The sequence below is a fragment of the Danio rerio genome, chromosome 13 (genome assembly GCF_049306965.1).
Source record: "Danio rerio strain Tuebingen ecotype United States chromosome 13, GRCz12tu, whole genome shotgun sequence".
Classification (NCBI taxonomy): domain Eukaryota; kingdom Metazoa; phylum Chordata; class Actinopteri; order Cypriniformes; family Danionidae; genus Danio; species Danio rerio.
This window is the reverse complement of record NC_133188.1, coordinates 46500091-46519585: the sequence shown is the minus strand read 5'-3', so window position 1 is coordinate 46519585 and position 19495 is coordinate 46500091. Positions and strand designations below refer to the sequence as shown.

General features: G+C 34.6%; 1 protein-coding gene across 3 annotated transcripts in view; it reads right to left on the bottom strand.

Moving 5' to 3' along the window:
* cdh23 (cadherin-related 23) overlaps positions 1–19495 on the bottom strand; it is a 473177-nt gene that overhangs the window by 297495 nt on the left and 156187 nt on the right. For all 3 annotated transcript variants that reach the window (XM_073919489.1, XM_073919491.1, NM_214809.1), the window contains 3 exon segments: positions 17549–17743; positions 14619–14747; positions 2230–2308 (listed from right to left, as the gene is read on the bottom strand). In XM_073919489.1, coding sequence (XP_073775590.1) covers positions 2230–2308; positions 14619–14747; positions 17549–17743 — 403 coding nt within the window.

The window sequence follows — 19495 nt, the reverse complement described above, 5'->3', positions numbered from 1 at the left end:
GCATATAATAAAACAAATGTAAAGGGTGAAGACTGTAGCCCACCCATGCCTAATAATAAGTCTGACTCAATAATAAAGCAGAACAATTTTTACTATATTATTATACAGCCTCATTTTCTGCAGTTAGATTAGTCCTACAAACCTCATTCAACACAAACCTGAATGTTCTCAATGTACATCAGAATTGTATTATAAAAACATGAGTGTTCCCCTCTCCCTCTCTGTCTCTCATCCTTCATTCAGTTGGTCTCCTCTCTCCATCTGCCTCATGCAGATAGCAATGAAAGCGATCTACGGAGGAGGCCATACACACACATGTACACAGGCACAGCAAGTGAGTGTTTGTTGCGCTGTGGGAAGGTTTGTCCTGCTGTGTTAAGCTCATGTATGGACTAAACCGACAAAGGCTTTCAGTCAGACACACACACTTTATCCCACATCCAAAGAGACTTACACCACAGCAGCACTAATGTGACACATATAGGCCACTGTCCTTCAGGCTGGAGCAGGAAAACTTCATGCTATACTCAATAGACAAATCATACTACAAGCACTGCATATGTGAATGATTAGTGTTATTGAAGATCACTGTTGATTGCTCCACGATTTCAGAGCTAATTACATATTGGCATTCAAACAAGACAATCTGAAGCCAATACTGCACAATTTTATATTTGTCACTTTCTGTGCAGCTTTAGATTCACGGTGCGATTTCCTTTTGAAATGACAAATCTGCTCTGGGTTCACTTTACATTCATGCATATTTGAATATTTATGGATTTTACAAGTTATCATTCAAGATAATGTAATGCAACAACATATATTCACATAGATTTAACCAGGCAAACTAAAAACATTGAAAACTTAATGACAAATGTTAAATATATACAGCTGAAGTCAAAATTATTAGCCCTCTTTTTCAAATATTTCCCAAACGATGCTTAACAGAGCAAGGAATTTTTTACAGTATTTCCTATTATATTTTTCCTTCTTGGAAAAGTCTTATTTGTTTTATTTTGGCTAGAAAAAAAGTTTGTAATTGTTTAAAATCATTTTAAGGTCAGTATTAATAGCCCTTTTAAGCAGTATTCTTTCAATTGTCTAAAGTACAAACCATCGTTATACAATGACTCACCTAATAATAAGGCTTTGACATTAACCTTTTTGGTCAAAAGCCACTGTGGCTAGTGGTTTTCCAACATTACTAGCCACTTGCCATTTTGTCTAGCCACAATTATGTTGTTGGGAAAATCTATTTTATATGCATACATTTAACTATGGCATGCTAAAATGACTTGATTTAGATTTTTTGTTGTCCACATGCCATTTCATTCATGCCATTTCATTCATTTTTTGTGTGTTGTTGGTTATGAGCTTGCTCAATCAGCATGACCAAATGGGTTGTGGTTTCATAGTCGCATTGCATTAGTTTTTATTTCACATGACTTTACAAGGATGAACACTAAGGATTTACCAATTTTTTCTCTAGCCACACCAAATAAACAAACAAATTAATAAATAATTATAAATGAATAAATATTTCTTAGCCCAAAATAACTGTAAGCAAAAGAAAGCAGGCAAAAAAAAACTACCGTGTGCGATAATGAAAGGATAATTACATGAAAGGTTAAATCGAAAGCAACCTGCTGCTTACAAAAAGACCTTTAAAAAACCTGGAGCTCTAGACAGAAGCAGGACTGTGGGTGCACAAGTATCGTTTTTTTGGATTAGCCTGCTTTCTTTTACTCATGTTTACAGTTAATATTATCATCTATCGTTCTGGGCCCTCATTAAGCAGTCCTTATTGTTTAACTCAGCTTTTTAAAAAAACTACAATTTAAAAATTATCTTCAACCAGCCAAAGTGGCAAGTAGGAGTGACTCGCTAACCTGCCACAGCTGAAATCTATCTGCATTTGGCCGGTTGACGGGTGTTAATGTCAAGAACTGCTATGCTAAGAACTAATGTCAAGAAAAAACTAATTTCCGTTAAACAGAAATTGGGGAAAAATATTGAAGGGTGCTAATAATTCAGGAGGGCTAATAATTCTGACTTCAACTGCATTTTGGTGTATGAAAAGAATATTATTATTATCATCATCATCTAATATCCTGATAACTTACCCTGTCAAACATGTATAAATTGTGAAACAATATATAATATTTAAAAGTTTGATGCGAATATATGAGCTTGTCCTATTCATTTCCAGCCAAAAGAAATGTTACTAACCTGATATGATTGTATATCCAATTCCACGTGGTCGACCCAAGTCCTGATCAATCGCTCTGATCTTACGGACTTCATAACCCTACAGACACACAAAGACAAGATATTTGTCAAAAGAGGATAAAGCCAGTCTGAAAAAAAGACATTGTGGGCAAGTATAAAAAGTCTACAAATTATTAAATTTTTAATTTTTATTACTTTACAAAATGAAAAATGTGCTTGTCTTGTCGTACTTTAAATGGTAAGTTTACCCAAAACTGAACTTTAGGTTATTAATAACTTGCCCTCATGTCATTCCAGACATTCGTTCATCTTTAGAACACAAATGAAGACATTTTAAAATAAATCTGAGAACTCTCCAACCCCTCTATAGACAGTAATAGTCCTCAGATATTCAAAGGAAATCAGAAAAGGCACAAAACTGTAATCAAACAAAGCTAAATGATACTATACAAATAAATATACTATGTATAATACACACAAAAAAAAAAACTCTGAAAATGTCTTCTCTTTGAGGATGGGTCAGGTCATGGTCATGGCTTTTTTTTTTGGAGCTTCTTATGATTACAGTTGAAGCACTGAAGTCACATGAAATATTTTGACAAAGTTTTTGGATCCTTTTCTGGACTTTGAACATCTTAGGTCCATTTCTGTCAATGGAGGATGAGAGAGCTCTAAAATATCTTAATCTGTGTTCTGAATATAAACAAAGGTCTCAGTACACTGTAAAGGCACGAGGGTGAATAATTATTACCAAAATTAAAATTTTAGGGTGAACTAACCCATTAACCCTTACAGTATGTACTGTTGGGTATGTTTCGTTCACTCTAGAGTGATTTTGAGTCTTTGGCCACAACTTTCTCTGATCAGCAAATGGAATGATTTTTGAAAACAAATCCTATTTTGACACATATTTGGGAAAAATGCTTTGGATTTAAAAAAAAAACAACTCAACAATACACTATGAGCAAATTGACCACCCTTTCGTAATGTTAGTGCCTGTTTTTAGCCCAATTGACTAACATTATAATGACATTTTTTGATTGCACAGCCATGACACCAACTAATCATGCAATCTTGATTGTCAGCAGTAAAAATTACAAATTTGACCTCTTACCAACATGGAAAACCAACAACAATCAAGAACGCATGAATATTAAGTGCCATGGCTGTGCAGTCAAAAAATGTGGTTATAATGGTCATATTGTGGTTATAAAGTCAATGGGGCAAAAACAGCCACCAACGTTATGAAAAGATAGTCAATTTGAACAGTTCACGTGGTCTCAGTAGATTGTAATGGGATGAGGTTGAGTAATTATTACAAAAATTAAAATTTTGGAGTGAACTAACCCATTAACCCTTGTGTACCGTTGGGGATGTTTTCATCCACTAAAGTGATTTTGAGTCTTAATTTGGCCACATCAGTCTATGTGTTTCAGCAAATGGAATGTATTTTTTGGTGACAAATATTATTTTGACCCATATTTTGGGAAAATGTTTTGGAAATTTTAAAAATCTTAACAATACACTGGGCAAATTGACCACCCTTAAGTTATGTTGGTGGCTCTTTTTGCCCCATTGACTTCCATTATAAGGGCATGTTTTAATCGCAAAGCCATGACACTAACTAATCAAGCATTCTTGATTGTCAGCAGTAAAAAATACAAGTTTTACCTCTTCCAAAGAGGGAAAACAAACAACAATCAAAAATCCTTGCTTTTTAAGAGTCATGGGTTTGCAACCAAATATGTGGTTATAATTGATGTCAATGGGGAAAAGACAGCCACCAACAAAACGAAAGGGTAGTAAATTTGAACAGTACACACGGGTTAAAATAAATGGGTAACACTTTATAATGACTACACACTATGAATCATTTATTAAGCATTAGCAATAGTTAATTCTTTATCTGTTAAGTATTAACTTTACATCAACAGATGCTAGTAAGCTGTTGATAACTGCTATCGTCTTTTAATGTACTGCAGAGTTAATGCCAAACAAATAATGATTTCACCATTTGCTAAAGTTTAATGAATGACTCATGGTATGTAGTTATTATAAAGTGTTACCAATAAATGTGATTTGCTTTTTCATTGTCTATTACAATCATACCTTTTAAGTGTTCAAATACTTTGGGGTGGGGGGTGAGGGGGGGCATTGTATTGTATTTCTCAGTGTGCAACTGCTAAAGATAGGAGGGTCGATACAGACTTCAGCTTCAAAACCGAACCGATCAAATGAGACATGAAAAACATCAAACTGAGAAATATTCAGAATTCGACGATGCTTTGATCCTGAATGAGGAACGGTGCAGATGCTTAAAGAGAAAACCGAGAGAGCGTCTGTCATTGATCCAGCTAATAGCGTCTGAGAGCTGTTTATGCTTCATTTCTGCCAACACTCTTCTGCTATTACAGCACACAATCAATTACAGCACGTTTAGCGCAAGAACGTGAAGGAGGAGCGCGAGAGAAACGGATGACAAAAGCGAGGAGCGAGGGATGAAGTGTGGCTGAAGTAATTTGTCGGCTATTCTCTTGCCGTCCGCACAAGTGGAATGTTCAATCATGCACACGTCTCTCTTTTTCTCTTTCCTGTCCTCTCATCCTTAAACATTCCCCCCTGCACCTTCTGCTCCACTCTTCCCTCTTCCCTCCATCCGTGTCTCTTCTCTTGCACCATTTCAGATCGAGCGCTTGACAGCCAAATTGTGTTTGCCCCTAAAAAGCCTTTAAATGTCACCCTGACAAAAGAAAAACGCCAAACAGCGCTGCAAAAACTCCCCACTTTTCCTGCAAAACATTGTTTTTCTCGCCGCTTTAGGTTGTTGTCAAACTTTGCTCCATTTGGCAGATGTACTTTCCACGGTATGAACCGCAGAGCTGTGTTTGAATCATGGGATTTGACTGACCAGCCCATACTGCAAGTGCATGGTGCTGGTACACGGGATATCCAAAAGTACTATCGTGATGTATCAAAATAATATGTGAAGAGTTTATTTGGGAAAATAAGATAACCAAAATTTATTTTTTGCAACTGTACCTTCAATATTCAATGCAAAAACATGATTTCTGAAAATGACTAAAAAGTTTTAATAATTTCCATAAATAATTTTTTTTTTTGCAATTGTACTCCTCAATAGTGTACAACAGTGTTCAAAAACACCAACAAATACAACAAAAATACTAAATCAAAGCTAAAATTGTATTGTACACAAATCAAAAGTTCAATAAACTCAAATATATGTATTTATTTATTTATTTATAACAATCTGTCCTTTTCTCCAATCAGATTGGCTGATAGCCATGCGATATTCTCCATTAACAGCACTTATACAGCCTCTTCACCCTTCTGTATTACTCCGCCCACATAAAGTGACAGCAGATCAATAAACTCACTACAGTTTGACAAATATTGCAGCTGTTGGACAACATAATGTACTTTTGGGGCTTTTTTTAGGCAAGTAAGTAGTTTAGATTGCAACTATGCAGTTTTAACTAGTTATCCATCAGCCTGTCATACTGAGCTGAGCAAAGTTGGTTGACGCTCCACCACAAGATGGCGACAGAGACCATATAATAAGCCTTAAGGAGAAAAACTACCATTTTAATTTCAAACCACAGCTGAACAAATCATTATAGAACAGGTAAGTGACTTTCTAAGTCAATCTCTCTCTTGTGTATGTTGTAATGTTGTATTTATTTCATAGTAATCTGCTAGTATTTGCATTGCTTTGGTTTTTTCAGGGTTAATTACTTTGATATCCCGATTACAACAGTGAAATATTGGGGAATCTCTGTAGACTTATGGCATTTCGTGTCGTTTAGCCTTGTCATCTTAAAATGTGAGCCAAATTACCTGTTTTGTCATACACTAAGAACAATTTAGCCAACCCAATTCACCTGTACCGCATGTCTTTAGACTGTGGGGGAAACCGGTCCATATTAATACCTCAAGGGCACATATTAGTACCTAAAAATTAAAAAAGTGTTCCACGTAAATTTTAAGGTACTAATATATACTTGTGAGGTACCAAAATGGATCCTTTAAGTACAAATGTGTACAACCTCAGTGACAGCTTGTGTACCTTTATTTCTGAGAGTGTGTGTATGTATGTATGTGATGTGTGTATATATATATATATATATATATATATATATATATATATATATATATATATACATACACACAGGCTTAACTGGGTTAATTAGACTAACTAGGCAGGTTAGGGTAATTAGGCAAGCAATTATATAACAATGGTTTGATCTGTGGACTATTAAAAAAAATTGCTCATAGGAGCTAATAATATTGACCTTAAAATGTTTTTTGAAAAATTAAAAACTGCTTTCATTCTAGTCGAATCAAAGCAAATAAGACTTTCTCCAGAAGAAAAAATATTATCAGACTTCCTTAGGAAATTTTTTCTGCTCTGTTAAACATCATTTCGAAAATATTTAAAAAAGAAAATAAAAATCAAAGAGGGGCTAGTAATTCTGACTTCAACTGTATCTTCACCTAGCACTGATCTGAATAACAAGAAAATATCTTTACAAAAAAAACTTAATTAAAAGGAAAAAACTGAATAAAAATATAAAAACTGCATTAAAAAGTATAACTATATTATTTTTAACAGCAATTACATTTCACAATTTATTTATTAAACATTTTATCGTATATTTTATTAAATAAATATTGTCTCGGTGAGCATAAGAAACGTCTGACCCCTGAAAGGTGGTGTATTATTTAGAATAAGAAATAAAACTCTTATTTCTGAGTGACACTGTGAGATAAATCTAAATCAAAGTGGCATGGGACAACATGAAGATGATCAAATATGTTTGAGGAAGTAAATTGTTACTTTTAACGTGTATTTGACATGTAAAAGCTCTTGAGATAAGAGGGAGAGCTAACAGATCTCCATCCAGGTGCACCTGAGTTGGAGTGAGAGCCGGAGCGAGGGTTAAGAGTTGTGTTTTGACAGATGACCCGTGACAGCGCAGCGTGTTTGATATCTGTTTGCGTGTAAATGTCAGTAGCCTTGAGAGCTCTCCACACACACTCAGTCACTTAGCCCGAGGCCCATCAAACACACACCGAACCCTTGTATGTGTGTTTGTGTGTGAGGGAAGATAAGCTTTAAGCTCCCTGCATGTGGCTAAGTGTACGTGTCAACATCGTTTTATATGAACATGCTAGTGTGACGTGCTCCGCTATTGAGGGCGCACGTGTTTAGAGTGTCTAATTCCCATCACAAAAGCCCCTTGTCTTTTTTTAAATGGTGTTTTCGCAACTTTTTCTGCACTGATGCAGGACTTTAGGAAATAAGAAATGAAATGCCACAATCAATCGTGTCCACTTGGAACTGGATGCTGACCGGCTCATTTAGACAAGACGGCTGGTCTGAAGTCATCACTGTCTACTTATTCCTGACCTTGCAGAGACGATTGATAGATCCGTGTCACAACGCTTCGCTTCTGACATGCTCATCAGTTAATATGCATGCACAAATGGACAGAGAGATTAAGGGATGCTGAGAGAAAATATGGGACAGGAAAAGAAGAGATGAAGGTGATGAGACTCAGTTTTTCATCCTGACTTTAAGGTTTCATGCTGTGTTTAAGGTTGTGCTTGTAAATTTTATAGTTTTACTGTCAGTATTACTGGTAAAATCTACAAGCACACTGTGAATGAACAACTACAACTATGTAAAGGAACATTTTAAAATTGTATTTCTGTAATTCTGAGGCAGAGTTGGCATCACTTTTCCTTTGAGGTTTTGAAATCCTGCTGTGGAGTTACGTATTTTGCATATTAGAGGCAGCACGGTGGTGCAGTGGGTAGCTCTGTCGCTTCATAGCAATAAGGTCACTGGTTCGAGCCTCAGCTGGGTCGGTTAGCATTTCTGTGTGGAGCTTGCATGTTCTCCCTGTGTTTGCATGGGTCTCCACCCGGTGCTCCAGTTTCCCTCACAAATCCAAAGACATGTGCTAGAGTTAGGGTTATGTGCGTGGTGCATAGATATATACACCAGATATCGCATAGGGACCCTAAGCATTCGTCAATAGCGCCGCCACATTTGTACAGTGCTCTGAGGACAAATGTCATTCAACCGCACTAGTCAAGACAGTGTTATTACGTGAAGATGCGGGACTTTAGCGCTGTCTACGGGTGTATTCACGAGCAAACAAAGAAAACAAAGCACAAAGGCAGAACATTTCATAGGTAATATTAAGTTTTGTTCTGAACCTTTGTGCTAATCAGGTAACGTTATTGATGATCATACAGCCACTTACTGCATTCACCATACGGCAAAGCAGCTCCAACTCGCACTAAACACTCGGCTTATGCTAGTTTTGTTGAATAAACTCAGCAAACAATGCAAAAGAAATATGACAACACAAACACAAACACAAGCTTTTTGTCAGGAATGCCCGTGCGATCACTGATCCATCAATGTAGAAAAGTGATGTAAAATTATAATTTTCGTAATTAGAAAAAAAAAAAAAAACATAATAACATCCAGGAAAACTCCCGATCATAGATATATGTGTATATGTGTATATCTCTGGCTTTAGATGGCCACAGTCCTCCACTGTACCTTGGTCCCGCATTCATTTCAAAGGAGCGCTACCCTGTAGCAAGATGGCGGCGCTATTGACGCATTCCGTCCAATAGACAACAATAGGCCAGGCGACATCTAATGTATATATCTATGTGCGTGGTGTATGTGTGTAAATGAGAGTGTATGGGTGATTCCCAGTGACAGGCTGCAGGTGGAATGGCATCCGCTGCATAAAACATACACTGCATCCCAATCATCATCCCAATCATCACAAATACTGCAGCAGACCTAATGGAATCCACATGGTCCCAAGATTCTCACAGAAATTAGTCAAGTTTGCTGAAGGAATAATCCTGGTTTGGGGTTATATTCAGTATGTAAATGTGCGAGAGATCTGCAGAGTGGATGGCAACATTAACAGCCTGAGGTATCAGGACATTTGTGCTGCCCATTACATTACAAACTACAGGAGAGGACAAAATCTTCAGCAGGATAGCGGTGCTCATATTTCAGCCTCCACATCAAAGTTCCTGAAAGCAAAGAGGGTCAATGTCTTCAAGGATGGGCCAGCCTAGTCATCAGACATGAACATTATTGAGCATGTCTGGGGTAAGATGATGGAGAAGGCATTGCGGATGAATCCAAAGAATCTTGATGAACTCTGGAGTCCTGCATATACACTTTTTTGGCCATTCCAGATGACTTTATCATTAAGTTATTTGAGAGATGTATGGATGCAGTCATACAAAATATTTATTCTTTTTCCACGGCACCATGACTATATTCTATACTGGACATTATTTCTGTTCAGTGATGAGACTTTTGTCAAAGCAAAGTCAGACCTTACTGTCCTAATTAAATAATTAAAAATCAAGGCATGATCATATTTTATTTTGGTAAAATAAGCATAATCTAGAGGCCTTTGCCTTTCATATAAGCCATTTCTGATACCAAATGATCAACTAGTTGTTCCTAAAACTTGGATAGGCGACAAGATTTTTGTCAAATAGTGTTCTGTGCACGTGTTAAGACGTAAGATGCTTTGACCAGCACCATTTTGCTTAATGTTTATTTATATTCTGGCTTTTTGAATCGTCACAGCCATATATTGTGGAATAGTATGGAGTTTTTTAAATGAACCAACAGTGAGGAGGAGTTGTTGATACAAGCAATAAAGAGTATAAAGTTGCAGAAGCGAGCAAGAATATAGACTGGAAATATGCCAAAACCCGACTCAGAGTAAACATCCCTTTGAAGCGATGAAAAAAAAATCTGGAGAATGTAATGAATAAGCTGACATGTATCTTTAATAATGCTGTCCAAGTAGAGAGCATCCAAAACAACTGCTGTAAAATGCCATCCACTATTTTAGCTGAATTGGTCACATGACTAAAAATGCATCATCATTTTCAACAGGCTTAGTCAACACTGCAACGCAAAAACACTGAGACCATTGACAAATAGCTGTTTCTGTTGCCTAAAGCGGTCTTTCAGTGTGAACGGAAGGCCAAATAGACTTAAAACGTGTTTAAATATACTGTAGCTGATATAATAGATTTGTAAAATATACTGTAACTGACATCATACATTTGTAAAATATACTGTAGCTGACATCATAGATTTGTAAAATATACTGTAACTGATATCTTACATTTGTAAAATATACTGCAGCTGACATCACACATTTGTAAAATATACTGTAGCTGACATAATAGATTTGTAAAAGATACTGTGTAGCTGACATAATAGATTTGTAAAATATACTGTAGCTGACATAATAGATTTGTAAAAGATACTGTGTAGCTGACATAATAGATTTGTAAAATATACTGTAGCTGACATCATACATTTGTAAAATATACTGTAGCTGACATAATAGATTTGTAAAATATACTGTAACTGATATCTTACATTTGTAAAATATACTGCAGCTGACATCACACATTTGTAAAATATACTGTAGCTGACATAATAGATTTGTAAAAGATACTGTAGCTGACATCATAGATTTGTAAAATATACTGTAGCTGACATCATACATTTGTAAAATATACTGTAGCTGACATCATAGATTTGTAAAATATACTGTAGCTGACATAATAGATTTGTAAAATATACTGTAGCTGATATCATACATTTGTAAAATATACTGTAGCTGATATCATACATTTGTAAAATATACTGTAGCTGACATAATAGATTTGTAAAATATACTGTAGCTGACATAATAGATTTGTAAAATATACTGTAGCTGATATGATAGATTTGTAAAATATACTGTAGCTGAAATCATACATTTGTAAAATATACTGTAGCTGACATCATAGATTTGTAAAATATACTGTAGCTGATATCTTACATTTGTAAAATATACTGTAGCTGACATAATAGATTTGTAAAATATACTGTAGCTGATATCATACATTTGTAAAATATACTGTAGCTGACATCATACATTTGTAAAATATACTGTAGCTGACATCATACATTTGTAAAATATACTGTAGCTGACATCATACATTTGTAAAATATACTGTAGCTGACATCATAGATTTGTGAAATATACTGTAGCTGACATAATAGATTTGTAAAATATACTGTAGCTGACATCACACATTTGTAAAATATACTGTAGCTGACAATAGATTTGTAAAAGATACTGTAGCTGACATAATAGATTTGTAAAATATACTGTAGTTGACATAATAGATTTGTAAAATATACTGTAGCTGATATGATAGATTTGTAAAATATACTGTAGCTGATATCATACATTTGTAAAATATACTGTAGCTGATATCATACATTTGTAAAATATACTGTAGCTGAAATAATAGATTTGTAAAATATACTGTAGCTGATATTCATACATTTGTAAAATATACTGTAGCTGACATAATAGATTTGTAAAATATACTGTAGCTGATATAATAGATTTGTAAAATATACTGTAGCTGATATCTTACATTTGTAAAATATACTGTAGCTGACATAATAGATTTGTAAAATATACTGTAGCTGACATCATACATTTGTAAAATATACTGTAGCTGACATAATAGATTTGTAAAATATACTGTAGCTGACATCATACATTTGTAAAATATACTGTAGCTGACATCATACATTTGTAAAATATACTGTAGCTGACATAATAGATTTGTAAAATATACTGTAGCTGACATAATAGATTTGTAAAATATACTGTAGCTGACATAATAGATTTGTAAAATATACTGTAGCTGACATAATAGATTTGTAAAAGATACTGTAGCTGACATAATAGATTTGTAAAATATACTGTAGCTGACATCATACATTTGTAAAATATACTGTAGCTGACATAATAGATTTGTAAAAGATACTGTAGCTGACATAATAGATTTGTAAAATATACTGTAGCTGACATAATAGATTTGTAAAAGATACTGTAGCTGACATAATAGATTTGTAAAATATACTGTAGCTGACATCATACATTTGTAAAATATACTGTAACTGACATAATAGATTTGTAAAATATACTGTAGCTGACATAATAGATTTGTAAAAGATACTGTAGCTGACATAATAGATTTGTAAAATATACTGTAGCTGACATCATACATTTGTAAAATATACTGTAGCTGACATAATAGATTTGTAAAATATACTGTAGCTGACATCATACATTTGTAAAGTATATTGTAGCTGATATCATACATTTGTAAAATATATTGTAGCTGATATCTTACATTTGTAAAATATATTGTAGTTGATTTCTTTGGTTTCATGTGAAACTATTTCATAATGAAGCAAAAAAAAAACACACTCACACACACTGTAACTGGCAATATTGTGTCTAAAGATGCCTCATATTAACTTTTTGATTATTAAACTGTTGCACAGCCGTAAAAAAATCAATACAGCAGTTCAATATAAGCGAATCCTATTAGGAAACAAACGATTTCTGACGTACGGTCTGATGTAAAAAAACAGGTTCAATTCAGTTGCATCCACTTTTAATTCCACACATGAAACACAATGAGCAGCGTGTTTGAGCAGTGAGTAAACTGACACAGGTACAAGGAGCCTGTGATGAATCTCAGGTCACAGCATAAACCTATCGCTGTAATTACAGGAATATTCCAGCGAGAGTTCACAGGTTTAATGGTTGCTTTTCTTATAATTATAGTCTAATTACACAACACAAATAATATCACACTTTGTCAGCCAAACTGTCTCTATCGCTTTCTCTCTGTCTCTTTCATACACAGGAACTGTGGCTTAAGCAAATATTCACTGTACTTTACATTTCCCCCTAATGTTTGTATTTAAGGTTTGTTTGTTTGTTTGTTTGTTTGTTTGTTTGTTTGTTTGTTTGTTTGTTTGTTTGTTTGTTTGTTTGTTTGTTTGTTTGTTTGTTTGTTTGTTTTTTGAGGGGGCTGGATTGACTCTCCTAATATCATATAAAATTACAACATATCTAACATGCTCATGGGCCCCAAATATGCTGTCTACTCAGGCAGCTCACTAGGTTTTGTCAAGGCAGTTGGATAAATCAAAGTAGAAAAAAAAAATCCACAGTATGTGTCCATGTTTACAATTGAGAAAATGTCAATTAAAAACAGATTAAAGTTTTAATTAAAATTTTGACATAAATCTGTCCTTATGTGTCATGACAATAATCCCTCGGTAAATGATTATGGGAAAAAGTGGATGATGCATATATTAATCATATGTAAAGCATTTTAAACTGTCATATAAATCTATTCATTAGAATGAGTAAACTAAAAAGAGAATATATTAAAGTTTATTACATATACAGCAGGGAAAATAAGTTTTGAACACGTCATGATTTTTTTTTTTTTTTTTTTTTTGCCTGCGCTTAATATTTCTAAAGGAGCTGTTGACATGGAAATTGAACCAGATTTTGGTAAAAACCCAAACAATACAAACATAAAAATAAAATAAAACAAAAATATCTGAAAAATTATTAAAGTGTAATGACAATGAAGTGACAAGGAGAAAATGCTGAACTACTGAAAAGTATTTACCACTTTATATAAAAGGCTTTTTTTGGTGATGGCAGCTTAAAGATGCCTCTTGTGTGGAGAATGAAGTCACATGAATTGCTCATGTGTGAGTTTCTCACAGACTTCAACGAAGTGTAAAAATCTTGATGGTTCTGTGGGTCTCGTCTATCAAATCTGATCTTTAATTAGTATTTTCTATTGCATTCATGTCAGGTGATTGGCTGGGCCATTCTGCAGCTTGATTTTCTTTCTCTGAAAACATTTGAGAATTTCCTTGCCTGTGTTTTTGGATCATTGTCTTGCAGAAATGTCAAGCTGGTTTTATGTTATTATCTGCTAATGTAGATGTTGGACTGTAGCAGCTAATATTCATTTACACTGACAAAGGGCAGAGGATTGCTGAAGAAATACTGAGAGATTTCTACTGCTGTCTATGCTTTCACTGCCTTTCTACACCTCCCTTTCTTCATGTGTTCAATACCTTTCCTTGATTCATTTAATTTTATTACACATAACTTAATTTGTAAACTAATTAGTTTTGATTTCTATGCATCTATGGATTTCTTTGGATGTTACTAACATTCGGGGAAAATTTCAAGTCGATGGCACCTTTACAAATATGTTTTCTGAGATAAATGGTGACGTGTTCTCAATATATATTCCCCACTTTATAATAAATATAGAATCTAAATACTACTGAAGTGACTATCAAGTAGGGTTATTAACATTATTATAACATTATTATATTAACTCATTAACATTCATCCATCTACATAAGACTATGCAAGCAAAAAAAAGCATGCATGTGTACTAACGGGTGGTGCATCCTCCATTATATTAGTGCTGTAGGGGAGGTTGGTGAAGATGGGGTCCATGTCTTGAATATCAGTGATGGTAATCGCCAAATTAGCCAGACTAGAGAGAGGACGCCGTTTATCCTGGTCCTGTTACAGAGGAAACCAAACACATTTTTATTTGATGCATACACTTAATACACTTCATTGAACATACACATAGACATCACCTATATACTATATAATTGCAGGTTAACTATATTTATAAATAATAACTTTAACTGTTAAAACCTATTAGTTACTAATTAAGTTAATAAAGTTATGGTAATTAATAAACATATCTTTTCTGAATTTTATTGTAATGCAATAATGTGCACCTTTTGTAAAGCTGCTTTAAAACAACAATTATCCGCTTGGTAAGTCTGACGTCACAAGAAGCAGCTTCCAGATCCAAATGCTCTATCAAACTGTATAGGGAGGCTTAACAAATGCTATTAAGAAACGTTTACAGAGCGCTATAATACTTTCAAAAATCATGATCACAATATATATAGCCAAGCCTAATATCAGATAGCCAGTGTAAGAGATGTTTTTTTTTTTTTTTTTTGGTTATGCTCAACAAAGAAACATGATAAATAAAGGGGTCAGGGGTACAATACTGATTAGGTTCTGATGTACACAAATTTCCACATGACAAGGAGAGGGATTTCATGACTTAGGGTCAGGGGTATAATATTGACTCCAGATAATCATACTTTGATGCACTCAACAAATGATCAGGGGTGCGTTTTCTAAACAACGGCATAACTCACGGCTGAACTATCATAGTATGATGCATCGTTTTCCCAAAACCCCTAGTTTCTCAGTCACAGATCCATCATTTGAACCACGTTAGTTATAACGTTAAACGCCAACAATGATTCTCTAAATGGGGTGGTAACAACTTTTTTAGAGAATAACCCCAGAATTTCTTCGTGCAAATTATATTGTTTTACATGCAAACGCATAAAAATAAAATCCAATTTTAGTTTTGCAAAAAAACATTCACTCGTTTTCCATATTAATTGTCAGTGGCACATATAGGACCAGTGTTTCCTTTAACAATAACAAATATTATTGAGAACATCACATATTTTATTCTAAATTAACATAAAATCACTTACAAATGCTAACACGTATTCTAATATCATATATAAATCATATACTGTAAATAAATAATGAGGCTATTTATTAAGAAATTAAATGTAATATTTATTAGGAAATGAAAAAAATCCTACTTATCGTTTATGTCCATACTAATAATAATAATAATAATAACGATGAGGATGATGATGATGATGATGATGATGAGTATTATTATTATTATTTTTTTATTATTATTACTATTATTATTATTATTATTATTATTATTATTATTATTATTATTATTATTATTATTATTACTATTATTATTATTAAGTAGGATATTGTTTATTTATTTTTTGAAAAGACTATTTTTTAGAAAAGAACTGGTCTAACCAACAGGCCCATGTCATATACAGTACAGATACCTAATAAATAACCTACTATAGATTAAAAGCATTAACGTATGCTATATTTTTGTTCTCACAGGTTTTGGAGACATAACATAAATTCTGCTTTTAAATAACAGGTCACCTATATAGCTTTCATCATGAGCCCGAGCTGTGTTAAAAATGACACAAATGTTTTCAAAGTGCACTTTGAAAGTGAGCGCAACTGTAAACATGCAGATCGCTAAAACTGAACTGTAAAAATACTTTGAAAGCAAATTACACCTAAGAGAGATGACTTTAATGCTTTTTTTTATCATTCCAAGTTTAAATGTTAGAATGTTCTAAATGAATATGGCATAGGGGGGATAACTGGGAATAGAACACAACCAGGAACTACGTTTCTAACTACAGGTCCAGAGTCCAGAGGTGTAGTTGCAAGTGTACCAGTTCGCAGCGCAATTTCGAATGTTAATTGGAACGACGGATTTGGGAAAGGCCAAATCAATTACCTATGTTTGTAACGACAGAACTTGCGACCTTAGTTGGCTAACGATGGTTTTCCGAAACGCACCCCAGGTAACTAGAAGGGGGAGTTAGGACATTGAGTCCAGTCATGCTGATAGTTCAGAACCTCTGATTTTTGCTGTGCAATTAGAAATAATGTGCAGCCAGTTAAAAGAGGGAGGACCCTGATCAACTCCCTCTACTCTCTCAACTAGCGGGACCAGCACCCAAATTTTGACAATAAAGGTAAGAACTTCTTGCAGTAACATTGGAAGCTCAGCCATGGGACAAGCATGCATCGCCCAGCATTCTCTAACATATGTGTTGGTCTTACAATATGACTGCAACGGGCTCGACCGTCTTTATAGAGAAAGATGATGGCACATCTCTGAGGTTGTAAATAATTCTTGCTTGAAATTGTATTATTCATTCCTAATCTGTCTTCTACGTTATAGACCTTTTAGGCATTTTTATTACTCATTATTAAATATGGTTTATGGATATCGTTGTTCATATTATTATAATTGATATCAGCTGTATGTACCAGCAATAAACAGTTGTATTGCTTGATTGGTATGGTGTAAAGACCTTTTATTGTTACCTTCTCTTTTGATTAGCACCTCACTTCAGTAAAAATACAAACCATACTAAAAACATTTTGGTATGCTGAAACATTTCAGATACTAAAAATTTGGGCATACTAAAATAGCCATACAGTTTCATTATTTTAAAAATTGTTCAAATATTGGTGTCTGTGATGCAGCAAAATCCAGAGACTTTTGTGTACACCATGATCTTATTTTAATGTGCGATATGACTAAAAAGGTCATAAACAAATATTTTCTCAATTAAACCGAGTAGCAGCTTGGACACAGACATAACAAGCGGACACAATAAATCCTAACAATGAAGCTGTTCAGTGTGTTTTCTGACCGTGGCATTAACGGTGAGCTGATATGCAATAGTTGTCTCATAGTCCAGCGCTCTGGTCACAGTGACGATTCCTCTGGCTCCGTCAATAGAGAAGAACTGAGAGGGAGGCTGGAAGGAGAACAAGACGCTGCCTCCGACTCCTTGATCTGGGTCTGTCGCATTCACCATGAACACTGACGTCCCTACTGGAGTGTTCTGTACCCACACACACATACACACACACACACACACACACACACGCAGAAAGAGAGAAAGTAATGATACATGTTATTAAAATTATACCACGTACTTGTGATGTTGACTTAAGAAACAACTTGCATGATGAGCAGTATTTAATGCAGCGGTTAAGCATATTTGAGATGATGAGTGACAGCTCTTGTGTGTGTCAGTAAGTGACACACGTCGGAGATGATCAAACCCCTGCTGTCAGAGAGATATGATGCAGTCAGTCACTATCAGAAAACACACACACACACATTATTATGCAGGAGGAGCATTTTCAGGTGCTCCCCAGTATTTATGCACCATCATCAGTCAACAAAAGAGCAATACCACAGCCATGTCACCCTACAGCCCAAGACTGGGTATTCACTGAAGCTAAACAGGGCTGAGTCTGGTCTGTACCTGGATGGGAGACCACATGGGAAAACTAAGTTGCTGTTGGAAGTGGTGTTAGTGAAGCCAGCAGGGGGCACTCAATCCGTGATCCGTGTGGGACCTAACGCTTTAGTTTAGTGAAGGGGACAATATACTATCAGTGAGCGCCATCTTTCCGATGAGACATTAAACTAAGGTCCTGACTCTGTTTGGTCATTAAAAAAATCCCATGGCACTTCTCGTAAAGAGTAGGGGTGTAACCCTGGTGTCCTGGCCAAATGCCCTGCATCAGCGTCTATCCATTATAGCTTCCCAATCATCCCAATCCACAGAACTGGCTCTTGGTGGTGTGGAGAGACTCCCCTCATGATTGTGAAGTGCTTTGGGTGTATGGACATACACGATAAATGCGTTATATAAATACACATTACATTACAATATAAAAATACTGAGAAAACACTGAGTGAATATTACTTGGGCATGTCCATTTGATTTTAATATTGTATTTGAAGCACAATAAATTAAAAAGAAAGATTTAGTAGCTTATTGAATGTAACGTGACATTTTAAAGTAAAAAGACAAAATAGGATTTATTTGTAAAATATACTTGGATTATGCTATCTTTATCTACAAGCACCAAAAATCATTTTTACAGTGTATTATTTAATTAAAAAAATATTTAATATTAAAAATGTAATAGTATACCACCTTAATTACCTTTTTTTCTGGTTCTAATATCTAATAATGCACTTTAAATAACATTTTTAATATTTATTAATTTTTTTAAATATTATTATTTTATTCATATATGCATCTGTTAATGTATGCATGCAAGAATGAAGGTATTTATATATGTATGTATTTACTGCATTATGGTAACACTAATATGTGAATAATGTGAAAAAGACGTAGTTTACATTTTAGGTTTCATTTTCTTTATAAAACCAACATTTCACATTTTTATCAACTGATTTTGAGTTTATTTATTTATTTATTCATTCATTTATTTTAGGAAAGGACAAATCAACCATACCTGCTGTATACCTGAAAAGCTGTCTATCCATACAGTACATTTACATCTGAAAATTCAAGACTAAATTCAACAGCAAATGCAACTACATGGAGACTTGTGGAAACATCCATCTCATTCACTCTCATAGACGACGGCAAATTGAGTTTATTCAATTCACCTACAGCGAATGTCTTTCAACTGTTGGGGAAATCGGAGCACCTAGAGGAAACCCGGGAGAACATGCAAACTCCACACAGAAATGCCAACTGACTCAGCCGGGACTCGAACCAGCAACCTTCTTGCTGTAAAAAGACAATGCTAAACATTGAGCCACGATG